Source organism: Babylonia areolata, chromosome 4, assembly GCF_041734735.1.
Source record: "Babylonia areolata isolate BAREFJ2019XMU chromosome 4, ASM4173473v1, whole genome shotgun sequence".
Classification (NCBI taxonomy): domain Eukaryota; kingdom Metazoa; phylum Mollusca; class Gastropoda; order Neogastropoda; family Buccinidae; genus Babylonia; species Babylonia areolata.
Genome location: NC_134879.1, coordinates 4,528,434 through 4,546,883, shown reverse-complemented (window position 1 = coordinate 4,546,883; position 18,450 = coordinate 4,528,434). Strand labels below are relative to the sequence as shown.

Here is an 18,450-nt window from a genome sequence, read left to right as displayed (position 1 = left end):
AATCAAGACGAATACTTCAGGTGATCCTTGAAAGTAAAAGATACCTAAACATAACAGATTCAGTTCATAAGATAGCCTAATAATGAACAAACAAACTGGCTTGTTTTGGAAAAGAATTAAATATAGAAAAAAAAGAAAAAAAAAGAAAGAAAAGAATATGCAGAATTTGTATGGCCTTGTGCATTAGTTTTGCATATGAATTGTTTGGAGTTGCGTGCGCGCGCACGCACACACACACACGTGTGTGTGTGTGTGTGTGTGTGTGTGTGTGTGTGTGTGTGTGTGTGTGTGTGTGAAATGTTTCAGACAACATGTAAACATGAAAAAAACACGACATAATTTGTAAAAGTTTGCATAGAAATTTTCCAGATTACCAGGTAGGTAAACAAAAAAAAAAAAAAAAAAAAAAGAAGAACGGGGTTTATCTTTTTTTTTTTTTTTTTCCTTTTTCTTTTGAATTATTGGGAATTATCTCAAAAAGCAATAATATGAAGTGGCGGAAAACTTCGGATATGGACAGCAGTGAACACGATTACATGATATATAGTATTCACTTTTCTGTTGACCAGGTGATCGGCTTTGAAGGGAACATTGCTGTGGACAGAGAGTTCCCTGTCGACATGGCAAGCTTCTCCATCAGCGTCAACTTGTTGCTGTCGAAACCAGACGTCAGGTTCCTGTTTGAATGGAAACGAGGCCGACTGGAGACCAGCTTCCTGGAGAGCCTCTTGGTGCCGCTGGATCAGCTGACTCCAGAACCGGATGGTAACTGCTCGCAGGTGAATTTCAACGATAAGAGGGAAGATTGGAGAGGGAGGCTTTGAGGATTGAGAGACTTGATATGTAAATATACATACACCCAGCGCGGACATGGGAATCAAAATAATGTCGGGGGGGGGGGAGGGGGGGTATGGGGGGGGGAGAGGGGTGTGGGGGAGGCGGAGGAGGTATGGTGGTGGTGGTGGTGTGTGTATGGGGTTTCTTTTGTGTCATATGGGCAGACTCCGTGATGCCTCATCTCAGTGCACGGGCATCTCCTGTCTGTCGTGCCAGCAGTTATGTGTCCTCGAGGCCAGAAACATCGCCTTTTTCCACTTTGATTGAACACCTTTAGTCGTTCTTTGCCCACGCAGTATGAGTCATTTTTAGTCGTCCTTTGTCCACACTGCTTGAGTCATCTTTAGTCGTCCTTTGTCCACACTGATTGAGTCATCTTTAGTCGTCCTTTGTCCACACTGATTGAGTCATCTTTAGTCGTCCTTTGTCCACACTGATTGAGTCACCTTTAGTCGTCCTTTGTCCACACTGATTGAGTCATCTTTAGTCGTCCTTTGTCCACACTGATTGAGTCACCTTTAGTCGTCCTTTGTCCACACTGATTGAGTCATCTTTAGTCGTCCTTTGTCCACACTGATTGAGTCATCTTTAGTCGTCCTTTGTCCACACTGATTGAGTCACCTTTAGTCGTCCTTTGTCCACACTGATTGAGTCATCTTTAGTCGTCCTTTGTCCACACTGATTGAGTCACCTTTAGTCGTCCTTTGTCCACACTGATTGAGTCATCTTTAGTCGTCATTTGTCCACACTGATTGAGTCACCTTTAGTCGTCCTTTGTCCACACTGATTGAGTCATCTTTAGTCGTCCTTTGTCCACACTGCTTGAGTCACCTTTAGTCGTCCTTTGTCCACACTGATTGAGTCATCTTTAGTCGTCCTTTGTCCACACTGCTTGAGTCACCTTTAGTCGTCCTTTGTCCACACTGATTGAGTCATCTTTAGTTGTCCTTCCAGGTTCAAGTCACACCACCTGGTTAGGTTAAATTGTTGAAGGTCCAACAGCCTTTCGGCCTCGCTCTCGGGGGTTGGGGGGGGTGGGGGTGGGGGGGTCAGTGAATTCATACTCACTGTGTCTAGGGCTCTGTCGGCAAAAGAAAGTGGGGGCCAATCCTCTCCTTGGCTGACGTTTTAAACTTCCGCGGCCGATGTCAGGTACCCAGTCAAACGTGATCAGGTGAAGTGAGAAAAACTAGTGTGAAGTGCCGTTCCGAAGAAGACGACACCATGCGAACATGGGGCCTTGAACTCTGCTGATGATGATGATGGAGTCTCCTGTCGGACCGACAGATGAGTAGGCAGGCAGGCTTATCTGTCGGTGTGTGTCCTCATATGGGAGAAGAGGCCGATTCTGGATGTGCAGCTGATGACTGTTTGATGAAAAGACCAGCACCTAGCCCAATCTGCCACGGTACATCAGTATGTCACAGTCACTCTTATATATCTCACATGACCTCTTCCTCTCAAGTCGGCCCCCACACCCTGCATTTTTTCTTACCTTCCTTTGTCAACAAGAAAAGTGGGTCGGGAGGTATGTGGGTTTGGTAGGTGGGTGGGAGTTTGGGGTGTGTGTGTGTGTGAAAGAAAGACATCAAGGCAGAACGATTTACTCAACTTGTGTCAAAGATACAAATCATTTATCTTTTTTTTTTTCTTCTTCTTTTTTTTTCAAGTGTAGACGTAATGATACATATCCTAGCCCATTATATATGATTGCATTGCGATTATCGTTTTTAAAATATGGCAATACCAAAGCCTTCCCAAACAATAATACACACTTCAAAAGTTGGTAACGTGATAGTTTTTGTTGTTGTTTTATTTTTTCATTGATCGAAAGGATGGGAGAGAGAGCAGGTTTTTGTTGGTTGTTATTCTTGCATGTAAATCCTGAAAGCTTTGACTCTATTTTGTGTTCTTACTGTTATTGCTGCAAACAAAGTGTTTAATACACAACATACCAAACAACTTCATTTTAAACATTAAGACATACTCCTGATAAAGAAATTTGACAAGAAAAGCTAGCGTAATAACGCACTTCCATGGTGGATCTCTGTGCGAGTGTATGTGTGCGTGTGTGCGCGCGCGCGCGCGTGTGTGTGTGTGCGTGTGCGCGCACATGTATTTTTGGTTGTACTTTTTATTTTCACACTAAGATGTTGGTGCGATTAGTCAGATACAGTGTTCCAAATCATACTGCCATACTGTTATCTTGCTGATTGTTTTCATGTCCTGCAATCTTGCTGATTGTTTTCACGTCCTTGCTTATTGCAGGTGCTGGCTTGGCACACACAAACTACACAAAGAGAATCATTCAAGCCACCAAAGGTGAAATTACGGAACCTGCCACGACATTAGAATATTCCCGATACTGAAGTTTATTGAAATGTACAGTTTGGTAGGTTACACACACACACACAAATATATATATATAGAAGAGAGGGGTTAGAGAGGATGTGGAAGTGGGTGGAGCCAGATTTAGGGGGGACACACTCTGCCCACCTGGGCTGAGTGGCATCAATTCCACACAAATGAATCTGTCTGGGCTGAAAAGTTAATATATGTATAATTAAAAATGTATATGTATTGTATATGCATATGTACGTATGAGGCTGGCATGGAAGCTGGGGTTCAGGCACAGGCAGGTTGACTGGGAGAGAGGAAAATTCTCCACCCTTAACCCACCACGTGCTTTGGCCGGGATTTGAACCTCTAACCATCAGACTGAAAATCCAGTGCTTTAGACTCAGTTGTTGCTCTGCCTGTTGGACTGCATTCTATTATTTGTTTACCCTGATAAAGCCTGCCACACATGCTGATAGCATTAACACACTGACCAAATGAATCAGAAGATCACATTTAACTGTCATGTTGTTCACCGTGTCAGTGGTGCTTTAATTCCTCAGTCCCCCATAAAATGTCATATAGAAGAATTCAGTCATGAAACAGAACATTATAGTGAGTGTAATGGAGTGGAGTGATGGCCTAGAGGTAACGCGTCCGCCTTGGAAGCGAGAGAATCTGAGTGCGCTGGTTCGAATCACGGTTCAGCCGCCGATATTTTCTCCCCCTCCACTAGACCTTGAGTGGTGGTCTGGACGCTAGTCATTCGGATGAGACGATAAACTGAGGTCCCGTGTGCAGCATGCATTTAGCGCACGTAAAAGAACCCACGGCAACAAAAGGGTTGTTCCTGGCAAAATTCTGTAGAAAAATCCACTTCGATAGGAAAAACAAATAAAACTACACGCAGGAAAAAATACAAAAAAATGGGTGGCGCTGTAGTGTAGCAACGCGCTCTCCCTGGGGAGAGCAGCCCGAATTTCACACAGAGAAATCTGATGTGATAAAAAGAAATACAAATACAAATGTCATTGTGGGTGGAGAGTCTCTACTTGCACAGCACACTATATTGTCTAACCCCCCCCCCCCCCCCCCCCCCCGCAAGCCCCCTTCAGTCGTCTCCTGCCATTCTCAATTTTCTGTTGATGACAGTCTGACCCCTGCCTCTCAGCCCTGCGCCTGTCCGTACATGAACCTTGCCATCTCCAGCTTGTGATACTGTTAAGTTTTATTGCTGATGTGATCTCTGATCAGGCTCTGTTCCGTACCTCCTCAACCTTCTCCCTCCACTCACCTTGTCATCTATTGTATATGTCTGTACTGTATCTACAGTTCGGTTTTGCATTATTTTATCTATTCATTGGCTCCGAGAACTCAAGTGATGTATATTGGTTTACTGCATGCATTAAGTGGGTTAATTACTTGATTGACAGAATATAATCATATTTACACATCTTATCTTAAATGTTGTTGTTCACATTGCTACTTCACTGCCTGATTCTTTTGAGCGAGTGGTTGATCGTTTGATTGTTTTCATTGCTGTGAGCTATTTTCTTCAGCACAAACACTCACATCGAAGGCTAAACACGGCAGGTTAGTTTTCTGCAGTATAACACATTTTTCATTCTGTTGCGCAGAAGTAAAAAGTGTTCCTGACTTGAATACATAACTTGAACAAGAGGGTAATGGTCAAGTGAACAGGAGAAAGGCTGGTAAGACCCTGAACCCTGTACTTACTGAAATTAAATCTCCATGGCACTGGGCAGGATGCCTGTCCCATACAGGTCACCACTATGCTGCCTTCCTGGGGCTGTATTCAAGACAAAATTCATTCTGCCTCCAGGTAAGTTACCTTTGACATGGTAGGGATCCGCGGGTACAGTTAAACATGAAGATTAAGTTATCTTCATATTCAAGACGCGCAGTGTGCTCAGGCAGCTGACCCAGCCTCTATAATTACAGATCCTGGTGATTCCCTTCTGCGCATACTCTCAGTTTTACTTCTCACTGCACCACAGTTCACAGCATTTATCAAGAGAGTTCGCAAAACACGTGTTATCTGAAAAGTGCACCTGTCTTACCTAAAAAAAACAACGCTACAAAAGGATCCACCATATTTACCTCTGCTTCCTGGGCAGTCACCCTTGGCAGGTAGTAAGGGTAAATATGCTTTGGGTTTGTAGACGTGCAGATAAGCTCGTGTGTTCTTGAGTACTGGATATTGGTTACCTTCGGGCAGTTTACCTGGACTCAGGCAGATTATCTGCAGGTACACATTTCCCCACAGGCATGATGGGCTGATGAATACAGCCCCTGGAAGCTAATGTAGCTTCATTCAGGGAGGGCAGAGTTTCCAGGAGCATAAAAACGGTGAAGAGTACCTGTCCCTGGGATATATTAACCAAGTCTATAGCCAGCTTCTGCAATAAACCAGTCAGTTTATAACTTGGGCAAGAAATGAACTTGACATCACATGAATATCACACACACACACACACACACACACACACACAATGTTTTTATAATCAGCCAAACATGAAAACACACAAAAATGTATATCACAAATTTATTAAGAACATGAAACTGTCAAAAACAAACCATCTTAATCTTTACAAAGCATGCATATTTCAGGAGTCCTACAAAAAACAAAACAAAAAAAACACAAAAAAACACAGCAGAAAACATTACATAATTAAATAAAAGAACAAACAAATATGCATGCATACACAAACGCACGTACGATCCCACATGCACACATCATAGAAAGCAGAACTCCTTAACGTCCCAAATGACAGATTCATGGACCTCTTCACAAAAAAACGAGAGGAAACAGAGTGAAAGGGTCATGCATACAGTACATCAGTAATAACTTGTATCAAGACTCTTGTACTGGTGTTCAGAGAAATACCATCAAGTGAAAACCAAAAACTGAGAATATATGATCTCTGTTTAACGTTAACACCAACTCTGACAATACCAACCCTCTTTAACATACATAACACTGCATTACAGCTGATCAGTTTTTGTTTGTATCCATTTTAGTGACAATACCAACCCTCTTTAACATACAAAACACTGCATTACAGCTGATCAGTTTTTGTTTGTATCCATTTTAGTGACAATACCAACCCTCTTTAACATACATAACACTGCATTACAGCTGATCAGTTTTTGTTTGTATCCATTTTAGTGGCGATACCAACCCTCTTTAACATACATAACACTGCATTACAGCTGATCAGTTTTTGTTTGTATCCATTTTAGTGACAATACCAACCCTCTTTAACATACATAACACTGCATTACAGCTGATCAGTTTTTGTTTGTATCCATTTTAGTGACAATACCAACCCTCTTTAACATACATAACACTGCATTACAGCTGATCAGTTTTTGTTTGTATCCATTTTAGTGGCGATACCAACCCTCTTTAACATACATAACACTGCATTACAGCTGATCAGTTTTTGTTTGTATCCATTTTAGTGACAATACCAACCCTCTTTAACATACATAACACTGCATTACAGCTGATCAGTTTTTGTTTGTATCCATTTTAGTGACAATACCAACCCTCTTTAACATACAAAACACTGCATTACAGCTGATCAGTTTTTGTTTGTATCCATTTTAGTGACAATACCAACCCTCTTTAACATACATAACACTGCATTACAGCTGATCAGTTTTTGTTTGTATCCATTTTAGTGACAATACCAACCCTCTTTAACATACATGACACTGCATTACAGCATATCAGTTTTTGGTTGTATCCATTTTAGTGACAATACCAACCCTCTTTAACATACATAACACTGCATTACAGCATATCAGTTTTTGGTTGTATCCATTTTAGTGACAATACCAACCCTCTTTAACATACAAAACACTGCATTACAGCTGATCAGTTTTTGTTTGTATCCATTTTAGTGACAATACCAACCCTCTTTAACATACAAAGCACTGCATTCTGCATTATATGTAGCATATAGCTAATCTTTCTTTCTTTCTTTTTTTGTTTCTTTCTTTTTTCTTTCCTTTTTGTTTTTGGTGTTGTATTGATACTTCAATGAAAATACAAACCCTCCAACTTACAAAGCCCTGCATTCTGCATTATGGCAAATCATTTCTGGGAGGGAGGGGTGTGGATGGGGGTTTAGGGGAGGGTGACGGGATTGTGTCCATTTTAATGACAATGCAAGCCCTCTTTAATTTACAAAGCACTGCATTCTGTATCACATCCAGTCAAAATTTTTGTAACCGTTTTACCCTGAAAATCCACATTAGCCATAGAAGTCTCTGTGTGTCATTTGTCTGGGGAAATATAAACCAAGACTGACTAAAAGGGTGAATATTTTTCTCAAGTTTTCAAACTGACTGTACCTAACAAGAGTATTGTGTAACAGGATTGTGACTGTGGGTTCTAGAGAGCACCGATATGAAAGTTACACCTTGATTTTATGAAAGAAAAAAAAAAGGGGGGGGGGGGGGAGGGTGTAATAGGCACTCATAGCCACAATCACTGTGCTGAAAGCCCTGAGGCCCATGGTAAGTTGGCAGAGCAATGAACACCAACACAACAGAAAGCATGCAACACTACATACCTCCTTATTAGAAAAGGGAGGTCTGCAAAGATATCACACACCAAATCAACCCTGGCCAACAAAATGGAAGCATAAATACTTTTGATTCAAGCAAATATGCTCATGGAGATGCCCTGTCACTGCACATTCTATGCAATCCATCACCAAAGGATTAAAAAAAAAGAGAGTTAAATACATATTAATAGCTACAATGACAAAAATTATCTATCAAAAATGACAGACATCTGATTAAAAAGAAGACACTAATCATGCTAACCTTCTGGATAAAATAAAACAAGCAAACAACCTCCGCCCCCACCCCCCCGCCCACCCTCCCAAAAAAAACCCCGTACACCTGAACAGAAAATGCTCAATATTAAGTCCCAGCACAGGCAAAATAAATGATAAGACATAATTCAGAAATAAAGATAACTGAAACACAGCGGAAACAGGAGAAAATGATAAAAACAAAAATCAAGAATATAAATTGGAGGAAAAAGACAAGATAGAAAAAGAGGAAACTTCTTGCAAAGAATTTTCCAAAAGGCAAGGTCACGAAACACACACGTTTGAAGACCCCATCAGTATCCACATCGGAGAATGAAAGGGATCAACTGCACTCAACACAAAACCACCAAGACAATTGACAACAACAAACAAAAAACAAACAAACAAACAAAAAAGTTGACAGTTAAGTACAAGAAGGCCTTGCAATATCACTCCCTATCAAATCTCACAGGAAGAAAGTGAAAGTACCGCCAGTTTCTGATTCCCACCCCTCAACCCCTCCTCCACCCCAAAAGAAGAAACTGCACACATATTCATATTGGCGACGTGTTAATTCAAGAGCTTATGCTCTACGTAATGAAAAACTTTTTCTTAAAAAATGATACATTCTGCACTGTGAGAATTTCAGACCATGCAACCTTTCCCACCTGGGAATTCTAGTTCTGCAGCTGTGTTTTTGGACAATATAAGATTTGAAAAAGATTGATCATGTCAATCTGCCTCATCTCTCAAAGTCCATCAACCATTTTTGGATTTTTTTTGGGGGGTGGGGAGGGTGGGAAGGGTGGGGGGGGGGAGGGGCATGGTTTTAAGAAATAATTTTCAGAACCAAAATCTGTTTTACATCTTGAAACATTTTGTTTAATACTTGCTTATTAGTGAAACATGAACTTTTTAACCATGATGATATATATATGATCATACAGATGTAAACAAGATTTGCAAGTGAAGTGATTGAAAATGATAACAGCCCACTAAAACATCGTCAGTAATGTACATGGAAGTCCATGAAATGTTTTATCTTGTTCTTGGTTGAAACGTTGAACTCCTGGCTTGATTAATATGGATTTGAAGCCCAAGCACTTCTCAGGCAGAGGCAGAAATATGTGTGCAATTGTGCTCGAGCAGAGCACAGAGATATAGCGGAATGAGCTGACATCCTTTTGGTCCAACTGAGAAATGTACAATAGGAATCAGTCTTTATTGTAAAATTAATATCACATTGACACCTACATTGTACACATAAGCACATTTTCTGTTCTTTTCATGTTAACTGGCAATGTATGCAAGAGACCTTACGGGAAAAAAAATCTCTGCCCTCTCATGTAATAATGAACTTTTAACACAAAAACACAAGCACACATGCATGTGCACTTGTGTCAGAACTGAGAAAAGGAGGAAAAACTAACAAACAAACAAATGAAAACAAACAAAACCAAAGAGACCCTTTCATCAATCAAATGTATGTTTGGTTATGATCAAGTTATTTTGATTTGTTCCTAATTCTTGGAAAAGGAGCAGTCTTTTACTGACCCCATGATCTTCAGAACGGTATGCTGAAATGTCATCAAACCTGACAGTTACGAAGATGAATGAAGAAAAGGCAATACTTTAAAAAAAATCTTTACAACTAATGAAAAGAAAAAAAAGAAAGATCTTTGGCAGTAATTTATTATTTTTCATGTTATTCTATTCCCTCAACAGCAGCCAAATGGGCCAAAAATAAATCCAAGACTCTGGGCTAAATGTCTGTTTGTAGATGGTGCATATCATCAGACTATAATGAAAAGTAAAAATCAAGCATGGCAAAATGAACTCTAGATTTAATGTCATCATAAAAAATGTTTCACAAAGAATTAACACACAGTCCTGTATGTTTGCACTGCAACAAAAATAAAGAGCAAGCACTGTTGAATAAAATATATGTTATTGGAAAAAGAAAAAAACAAAACAAAACAAACTTTAGGCTCTCAGGTGGGGTTGAGTGCTTGTGTGTGTTTGTGAGTCCACCTGGGCACTTGACTGTGCATGAGTTACTGAATATGTGCATTTCTTGCAGTTCATATCCTTGCTCAAAATGCTCACCCTGTAGATTGAGGCACTTTATACAGTAACATTCTGTTTAAAACACTTAGAAATGACCCTGTATGCTTGGGAAACATTTCTGAGTTTTCCCGCCATTTCTATGGCACAGAAACAGCAGCACTCTCCGAACCACATGACCAAAACATCACATCACCTTTCAATAATCATAAATTAAAAAATCTCAGCCTCACATGACCAACATCACTTGCTGAAATCTATGTCAATCAACACCCTGTAGACTGATCTTCCATGCAATTCCTGTTTCCACACATCCATACATACCATTTCTTTCATCTCTACACTTCCATACTTGGGTCTGACCCTTTTCCCAGTTTTTTTCTCATTTTGTCCTCATTTTTCAAGCTTGTTTTTTCTGTTCTTGTGTGCCACACTAAAACCTGCAAACAAAGAACAGTGAATCAATATCTATCACCTAGATCAGTGAATTTTTAAAAAAAAGGAGAAAAAAAAAAATCATTGGTCATTCTCCAATTAACAATTAACAAAAAAGCTGACTGAAGGCGAGAATGAAAGTACTTCAATAAAGGGTAGCACTGTACTCTTCTCATGAGATGGAGAGTGAACACTGGCTGTGACACACGACAGGGAAGCGATGCGCTTTGCCCCTAAGGTCTTCTCTGTACAAAACAATAAACCGTGCAAACAAAAACAAAGAGATACAAAGACTTAGCTGTTCCTGTATCTTTAAGTGGAACAGATGTAAAGTTACCTCCCTTGAATCGCTGTGTCGGCCATGTTTTAGGAGAGGGATGGAGTGAAACTACTGGAGAGAGAGAGAGAGCGAGAGGAGGGGTGTGGAGAGAGAGAGAGCGAGAGGAGGGGTGTGGAGAGAGAGAGTGAGAGGAGGGGTGTGGAGAGAGAGAGAGTGAGAGGAGGGTGATGAAACGGGAGGAAGTATTTGGTAAGAAAAATAATCACATTCCCTGAGACAGCAGTCCCACACTATAAGCCATAACCATTCAAGTGCAACAGGTCTGCCATTTCCACACTCTGTCTACTCCACAGAGTTGTGATTAACCAATCTCGGGCCACAAGTACTTCTGCATTGATGGCTCAAGCTGGATGCATAGTCCACATTGAACATGTGGGTAATGAGACAAACTTAACATCTTTTCATCAGAAAAAAACATAGGAATATATCTTCAGCTATGCCAAATAAAAGCCTTATCAGTCACCTCAAACCATGGAATAGATGTGAAACGGCATTGTTAAAGATCTGATTTGGCTGGATGAAATTTTAAAGTTGATAAAAGAGTGGCAAGACAAATGCAAACACCATCCAGGATAAAAAGACCACCACACTGAAATTGTTCAACCAAATAATGTACCAGCATAAACAGTATCTGCCTACGTTGAAGAGACCAAAATGATTCACTGAAACAATTCTGTTTCCTGAACTGCTTCAGGTCCTGTTCTGACTGCATCTGTATCCTCTCAAACTAGCTGGCAGAATGGATTCTAACACAACAATAAGTAAAAAAAAAAAAAAAAGGAAATTTTATCACACACACACACACACTCAAACACACACACACACATACACATGCACACACACACACACACACACACACACTCACACACAGAAAGAGGGAGAGAGAGAACTTTGAAATCATCCATGTCAATCACTTTTCAGCCGTAATGACATGGGGGTACAAGTAACAAACAGAAGAATGATGGAAACGATGTGAAGTGATGGCCTAGAGGTAACGCGTCCACCTAGGAAGCGAGAGAACCTGAGGGTGCTGGTTCGAATCATGGCTCAGCCGCCGGTGTTTTCTCCCCCTCCACTAGACCTTGAGTGGTGGCCTGGGCACTAGTCATTTGGATGAGACAATAAACCGAGGTCCCGTGTACAGCATGCACTTAGCGCACGCAGAAATCGGTTGTGATAAAAAGAAATACACACACAAATACATGTTAAAACCAACATCATACCTTTGTGCAACCATTTGCTTTAGGTTCCAGGTCCGACAGCATTATCCCCAACCCGGTGAGCAGGGTTGATTCCTGGTAGCCCCTCTGTACCGCGTTGGTAAACTGTGCGTTGGGGTGCTGCAGAATCAGCCGAAGGTTGACTGCAAACCCTGCCATGTCCATAGCAAATGGGCGCTGAGGTTTCCAGTAGGTGTACCATCCTGTTACCTTTCAGATGTTGAAAAAACAAAGGTGCACATTTGTAATAGAGAGATTTTTTGTTTGTTTTTTGTTTTGTATTGTTTGCTTTTGTGACAAATTATGGTATGTTGTTCGCTTTTGTGACAAATTATGGTATATTGTTTGCTTTAGTGACAAATTATAGTACATTGTTCACTTTTGTGACAAATTATGGTGTATTGTTCACTTTTGTGAAAAACTATCATTACAGACAATGAGGAGTTTTTCTTTGTTTAGTTCTGATTTGTTCATTTTTGTGACAAATTATTGTAACAGATAATCACATCTGCTCTACTAAGAAAGAAAAGAAGGTGAAAAAGAAGAAAAAAAAGAAAAAGAAGACACAAGCATTTCACAACTGATTTAGACCTGTGGTGAAAAAAACCTTGAAACTTAATGAACAAAGGAAACAAAAAATGAATAAAATCATAACAACCAAGTAAGACGAACAATTTTTTTGTTTTAAAAGACAGAAGTAAAAGATATCATGTATATATGGCATTCATTCTTTTTCTGAAGTCATTCACTGGAAATTTTCATCTTCTAAATAACTGTAATTGTATCTTTCTACCCCTGAAAACAGAGTATGGCTGCCTACATGGTGGGGTAAAAACGGTCATACATGTAAAAGCCCACTCCTGTTCACGTATACAAGTGAACGTGGGAGTTACAGCCCATGAACGAACAAGAAGTATCTTTCTAAAGAAAACACATTTCTTTCGAATGCAAAACATTCATTTAATACTTACTCTTTTTTCTTTCTATACAGTACAACTTGCCAAACACCACACATAAATACACACATGTAATACATCATCGCTGCTTACTGTTCCTCGTGTTACAATAGGGCTCTCGTAACGCAGACCTCCAACCAGACCCACAGGCCAGACTGACACTTTTTTAGTGGAACGCATCTGGAAGCAAAATATACTTACTTTCACGAATTCTTTTATACATGAAGATTTTATATGCTTAAACTCCAGCTTACAAATGAACAAAAACTGCAGCAAAACAGACACAATCTTAGAATCTATCTATCTATCGAGAGATATATAGAAATAAAGATTTTTACATCTCTCTCTCTCTCTTTCTCTCTCTGTATAACCATTAACCTGTATAACCCTTACTATTCTCTCTAATATTCAGCCATTCACTCCAAAGTTATTCATCACTCCTTTACTCAATCATTCACAATGTAGGTGTTTACTCCTTCTTTTCTTGCATTATCTTTTCACCTTTTTGTGGATACATATCTACAAAGATACCCCCACAAAAAAACCCAAAAAAACCCAGAAAGACACACACACACATGAAATCAAACCACTGACTTCTTCAAAAAGCTGCAGACTGTATGTATTGTCATCGTCAGCAAAATAGACCACAGCAGGTTCCAGATTTTGTGTTCTGGCCGTCTCTCTCAGCCAGCTGAGTCCGGCATTTCTCTGCAGCACCCCTCTTGGCTTCAACCAGTTGGGGTCAGTGTCCTTCATTTTGACCTGGACCAAAAACACAAACAAACCGCAAGTCATTTTCGTCAACCTGTGTAACTTGTCATTCTTGCGGTCACTCTTGTTTCAACTCTGCAACTGCCACCCAAAGTATCATTGTTAGATTATCAATGTTGTAGTTATCATTATTACTACTACAGTTGCAGCAACAACTCCTCCTACAAGTACTAGTAGTACTACAAATACTTTTATCAATTCATTTTCATCTTCAGTGCCAATCCTCATGATTTTATCATTTATGAATTATGACTATGAGCATGAAATAAAAACCAACTTTCTTTCCAAAAGACACACACACACACACACACACACACACACACACATATATATAACACCAGTACTCAATACAGACTTTCCAAACAAAAAACAAAACAAAAAACCATTCCTTTCAAACGTTCTAACACTATGGCAGCAATTCAGTCCAGCCACTTAAAAGTCCAACAGCCATTCCATAAAGAGATAATTTCATACAAACCTCAGGAGGTGTCAGTACGCTGAGGTGAGTATAGTTGAGGCCACACGTACTGAGAAAGTTGGTCACCAACGGAGTCTTCATTTCTGAGTCCTCAATGACTATCCAGTGGATGTTGTAGATGTGCAATAGGGTATGGCTGAGGCGCACCAACTCTGCCTTCTGTTCTGTCCGTGTGTGGGTGGGTGTGATGAGATAAATGGTCGGAAGACCGGGAACATGCTCTGCAAACATTAAAGTGCAATAAGATGCAACATTTTGTGTACGTTTTAATCCTTATTGAGGCAATGACCGTTTCAATGAACTAACAGAAACAGCTAAGATATTTTACTTTTAGAGGTTTTTTTTGTTTTTTTTTTCAAGAATATATCAAATACTTTAGACGCGCTTTTTTTCTCTTGTTTTTGATTTTTTTTTTTTCTAGAGAAAGGGGCTTACTGGATGGTAAGGTGTGCATGAATAAGAAAGACATTTGCAAAAAAAACACCAATTATAATTCATTACACATTATGCATCAACATACAGGCATTATGACAGTTTTAAAAGACAAATTAGTTACTAAGAACAGTTTTTAAATTCTAATGGCACTGCAGAAAACAAAGCAGAGAAACACTGATAAAACAAAACCTATTATCTAGACACTGAGTCACTAGGCAAGACTGCAATTTACTTTGCATGTGAATTCAAACTGATGTTTCGATAATTTGGCTGAACAAAAGCATTTCATTTTCTGTGAAAGCACAAGATCCGATATTCAAGAAACTGGAAAAAAAAAAGGGGGAAAAAAGAAGAAGAAGAAAAAAAAGAGAAGAAAATCCAATGTTTGGACCACTACCTAAATTCAAAAGCACCACAGAATAAACAGAAAACTGCAGAGAGTTTTACCATTCTGATGCCTGTGCACACTGATCTGGCTGGGTCGGGCTGACAACTTGGCATTAAGATTATTGATGGTGATGTCTGCTTTCTGCAATCGTTCTCTGTATGTTTCCAGCAGCTCTCGCTCTGCCTGTACCTCTTCATCAGGACACCAGGCCGCTGTTCAGAGCAAACACATGAACAACATGTTTAAAATATTACAGTTATTTTTTTTCTTAATTACAATGAAACACAACAGAGATACTGTAATATGATATGTTGAATAACAATAGGATTTCAGAAATATTTTCTAATGTGTCTCACTCATGGAAAAATATTTTGAACCCAATTTGAAACAAGATTCATATGATGCAAACTTAATCAAACACAAATGTTTTTTGTTGCAAAGTACCTTGAACCTGTACACTATGTCACTGGACAATTAGTAAAGTAGAATGAAAGGTGGGAACTCCACCGTTTTACAAAACAGCACACGTATGTCGTAACAATGTTTCTAAGCAGTGAATTCTTTGTGTCACCTTTCACAGGATATGCTCTGCAATGTTGGCTCAGTTGTAGCTTGCACAGTTAAGATATAATGCACACAAAAATGCAACATATACATTTCCACAAACCACTGCATAATTTGCATATAATTATGTGCATGAACATATCTCTAATACACAACCCATATTACTGCACAATATGTGTGCTCACCAGAATGCCAGGAACAAAACAATTTCACATTCATGTATACACAAAAGCACACATACATCCATGTAAATGCACACACACACGAACACACACAAACACACACACACACACACACACACATGCTGATGCCAATAAGTGCACTTATGCAAACACATGCACACACTCACACACAAAAGAACGCCAACAAGTTTTTGTTTTTTTTCTTAATCAATAAATACCAACCATAACTTGCAAGCAGCAATATGACTGCGCAGGTAACAAGGACCAGGTATAACTGCACAAATCTCCGTGGCTGTATAAGACTCCTCATCTTTTTTCTTCACTGAAGTTCATATCACATTGGTTTCTCTAAATCAGGCTTACGCCCTGCATCATCACGGATGCTCTGGCTTGTAATTGTCATAACTTTTGTATCGTAATCAAGACTACCAGTGGTGTTTTTCTTCAGTCAGTTTCATTATAAAATTTGGATAATCATGTCCAGCATCTTGTTAATCTGAAACATAGGAAGAAAATTTATGGAAATATAGATTCATATGAACAATCCTTCTGATTGTGAGTTGATATTTTTGTGATTGTTGTGTGTGTGTGTGTGTGTGTGTGTGTGTGTGTGTGTGTGTGTGTGCATGCATGCATCCATGGATGTGTGAATCTGTATAATATATGTGTGTGTGTTGGGGGTGGGGTGCTGGGGGGTACATGGGGGTGCGAGGTTTGAAAAGGTACAGGTAGGGGCATCCATAAATGATGTGCACACTCTGCACAATACACAGATATATCAAACTTTTTTTTTATATGCGTGTATGCATACGCATAAGTGACAAAAGTACAATCAAAACATTGATAATACATTCAGCTTTTTAAAGTTCTCTTTTCCTGTTCATATTCTAATATGATTTTGTCATGTAATTAGTGTGGTCATCCCTGGAACAGATTATGGCTGACATAATCAAGAACACAGACCACACACACCGGCGCGCACGTGTACATCAAAAACACCGCCCCTAAGTCAGTTTATCACCTGCCCACTAATCAGTGTAATAGTAAATCAGTGTAAACCATTTTCCATTATATCAGAATACACGGTAACTGTCACATCGTCCAAACCAACATGCACTTCTTTTTTTCTTTTTTTTTTCCAAAAGCTTGTTCACAGACATACTTAAAAACGAAAGCAAATGCGCAACTTATCGTCTGATGAGGGTGCATGTGTTCAAACAACTACTTTGATTGCTTGCGAATGTATTACTTATCATTCATACTGCAAAATGTAAAATATAATCCAAAGGCCAATACCATTAATAAACAATGGTGAGATTCTGCCACGTCCACGTCTCTAGCTTATCAAAGGTGGGTGAATCGGATTTTGATGGTTTGCAGACGGCGAAGATCAAGATTTGTAAACTACTGATTATACGTACAGAAGGTTAGCAACCGTGAACAACTTGCAGTTGCAAGCGATCCCATTTACATTTGAGCGGCACGGTATCTAGATTCATATAATATGAAACCAGGAACAATATATGTATTGAATCATAGATAACCTCCTGTAACTTTCGATCTGATAATGGAAAACAAATAATTCAGTTTCAGGCCAATGCTCCATAGCTGACTCTTTCTTTCACTTCTTGTCAGTCTACTCCTGGATCTCCAACTTCCACACCAAGCGGAGGATGCAGATGGTCCTGGAGGGTGAAGCACTGATCAGATGAGGCAGCAGTAGAATCCGGCGGCCCGCAAGGCACACTGCTAGGCCCATTGCTATTCCTGTGCCATCTCAACGACTTGCCCGACTCCGTCAAATCAACAGTACGATGATTTGCAGATGACTGCCTGCTCTATCGTGAGATCAACAGCTTCCAGGACCACCTCGCGCTACAAGCTGACCTTCAGGGGTTAGAGGGATGGGCAAAGAAATGGGGAATGCGTTTCAATGCTTCTAAGTGCACCACTGATACTGTCCATCAGACGGAAGACACACTTCCTCTACAAACTGGATGGAACCCCTCTTCAAGAGGTCAAAGACAGTCCATACCAAAGAGTCTAGCTCAAGTTTCAGCTGACCTGAAGTGGACTACCCACATCACCAACATCTGCAAGAAAGCGGGATCGATGGTGGGCTTCCTACGCCGAAACCTTCGGAATTGCCCACAGGAATGTACTAAGGCGCCTAGTATACATCTCCATCATCCGATCCAGATGAATACGCTGCAGTGGTATTGGATCCCTTCTACAGACAGGATGCTGAGAGACTGGAACATATCCAACGACAGGCTGCCTGGTTCATTACGAGTCTACAAGTCTACTGAGGAACCTGGGCTGCATCACGAAGATGCTGGAAGACCTCAACCTTCCCCCGTTGGAAGAGCACCGCAGGCAACAGCGTCTTTACCTATTACATAACGGATTGCTGAAGGACGAATCCCAGCTCTACCACTGACCAGGTGGAGAGTTCCTCAAACCAGTCAACGCAGGCCGCGGCCGGAGGATCCGCCCAACGAGGTACACAGGCTTCAGCAGTAGCAACATCATCGAGCGACAAGTAGTGAGCAACACCAGAGGCTTCAGTATTCCACACAGCAACACAGAACAG

The 18,450-nt window shown here is 40.2% G+C and overlaps 2 protein-coding genes across 3 annotated transcripts in view; one reads left to right on the top strand and one right to left on the bottom strand.

Annotated features, from left to right (window-relative positions):
- The window catches only part of LOC143281539 (galactosylgalactosylxylosylprotein 3-beta-glucuronosyltransferase 3-like), an 18,560-nt gene extending 13,956 nt beyond the window's left edge, over window positions 1–4,604 (top strand). Inside the window, exons 5-6 of the mRNA XM_076586755.1 lie at window positions 570–779; window positions 3,106–4,604. Coding sequence (XP_076442870.1) covers window positions 570–779; window positions 3,106–3,189 — 294 coding nt within the window. The 3' untranslated portion in view covers window positions 3,190–4,604. The remainder of the gene's footprint in view (window positions 1–569; window positions 780–3,105) is intronic.
- A 1,122-nt stretch (window positions 4,605–5,726) lies between these two features.
- Window positions 5,727–17,257, bottom strand: LOC143280795 (galactosylgalactosylxylosylprotein 3-beta-glucuronosyltransferase 3-like). Of its 2 annotated transcripts, none has more exons than XM_076585478.1 (8): window positions 17,154–17,257; window positions 16,080–16,353; window positions 15,171–15,323; window positions 14,289–14,509; window positions 13,634–13,801; window positions 13,109–13,219; window positions 12,087–12,293; window positions 5,727–10,528 (listed from the first exon to the last, which is right to left on the bottom strand). In XM_076585478.1, the coding sequence occupies exons 2-8, from the start codon at window positions 16,165–16,167 to the stop codon at window positions 10,427–10,429; spliced, it is 1,050 nt and encodes a 349-aa protein (XP_076441593.1). In that variant the 5' UTR covers window positions 16,168–16,353; window positions 17,154–17,257; the 3' UTR covers window positions 5,727–10,426. The 2 variants fall into 2 exon arrangements, with proteins under 2 accessions (XP_076441593.1, XP_076441594.1); XM_076585479.1 differs by having other exon boundaries at window positions 13,133–13,219.
- Between the last annotated feature and the right edge of the window lie 1,193 nt (window positions 17,258–18,450).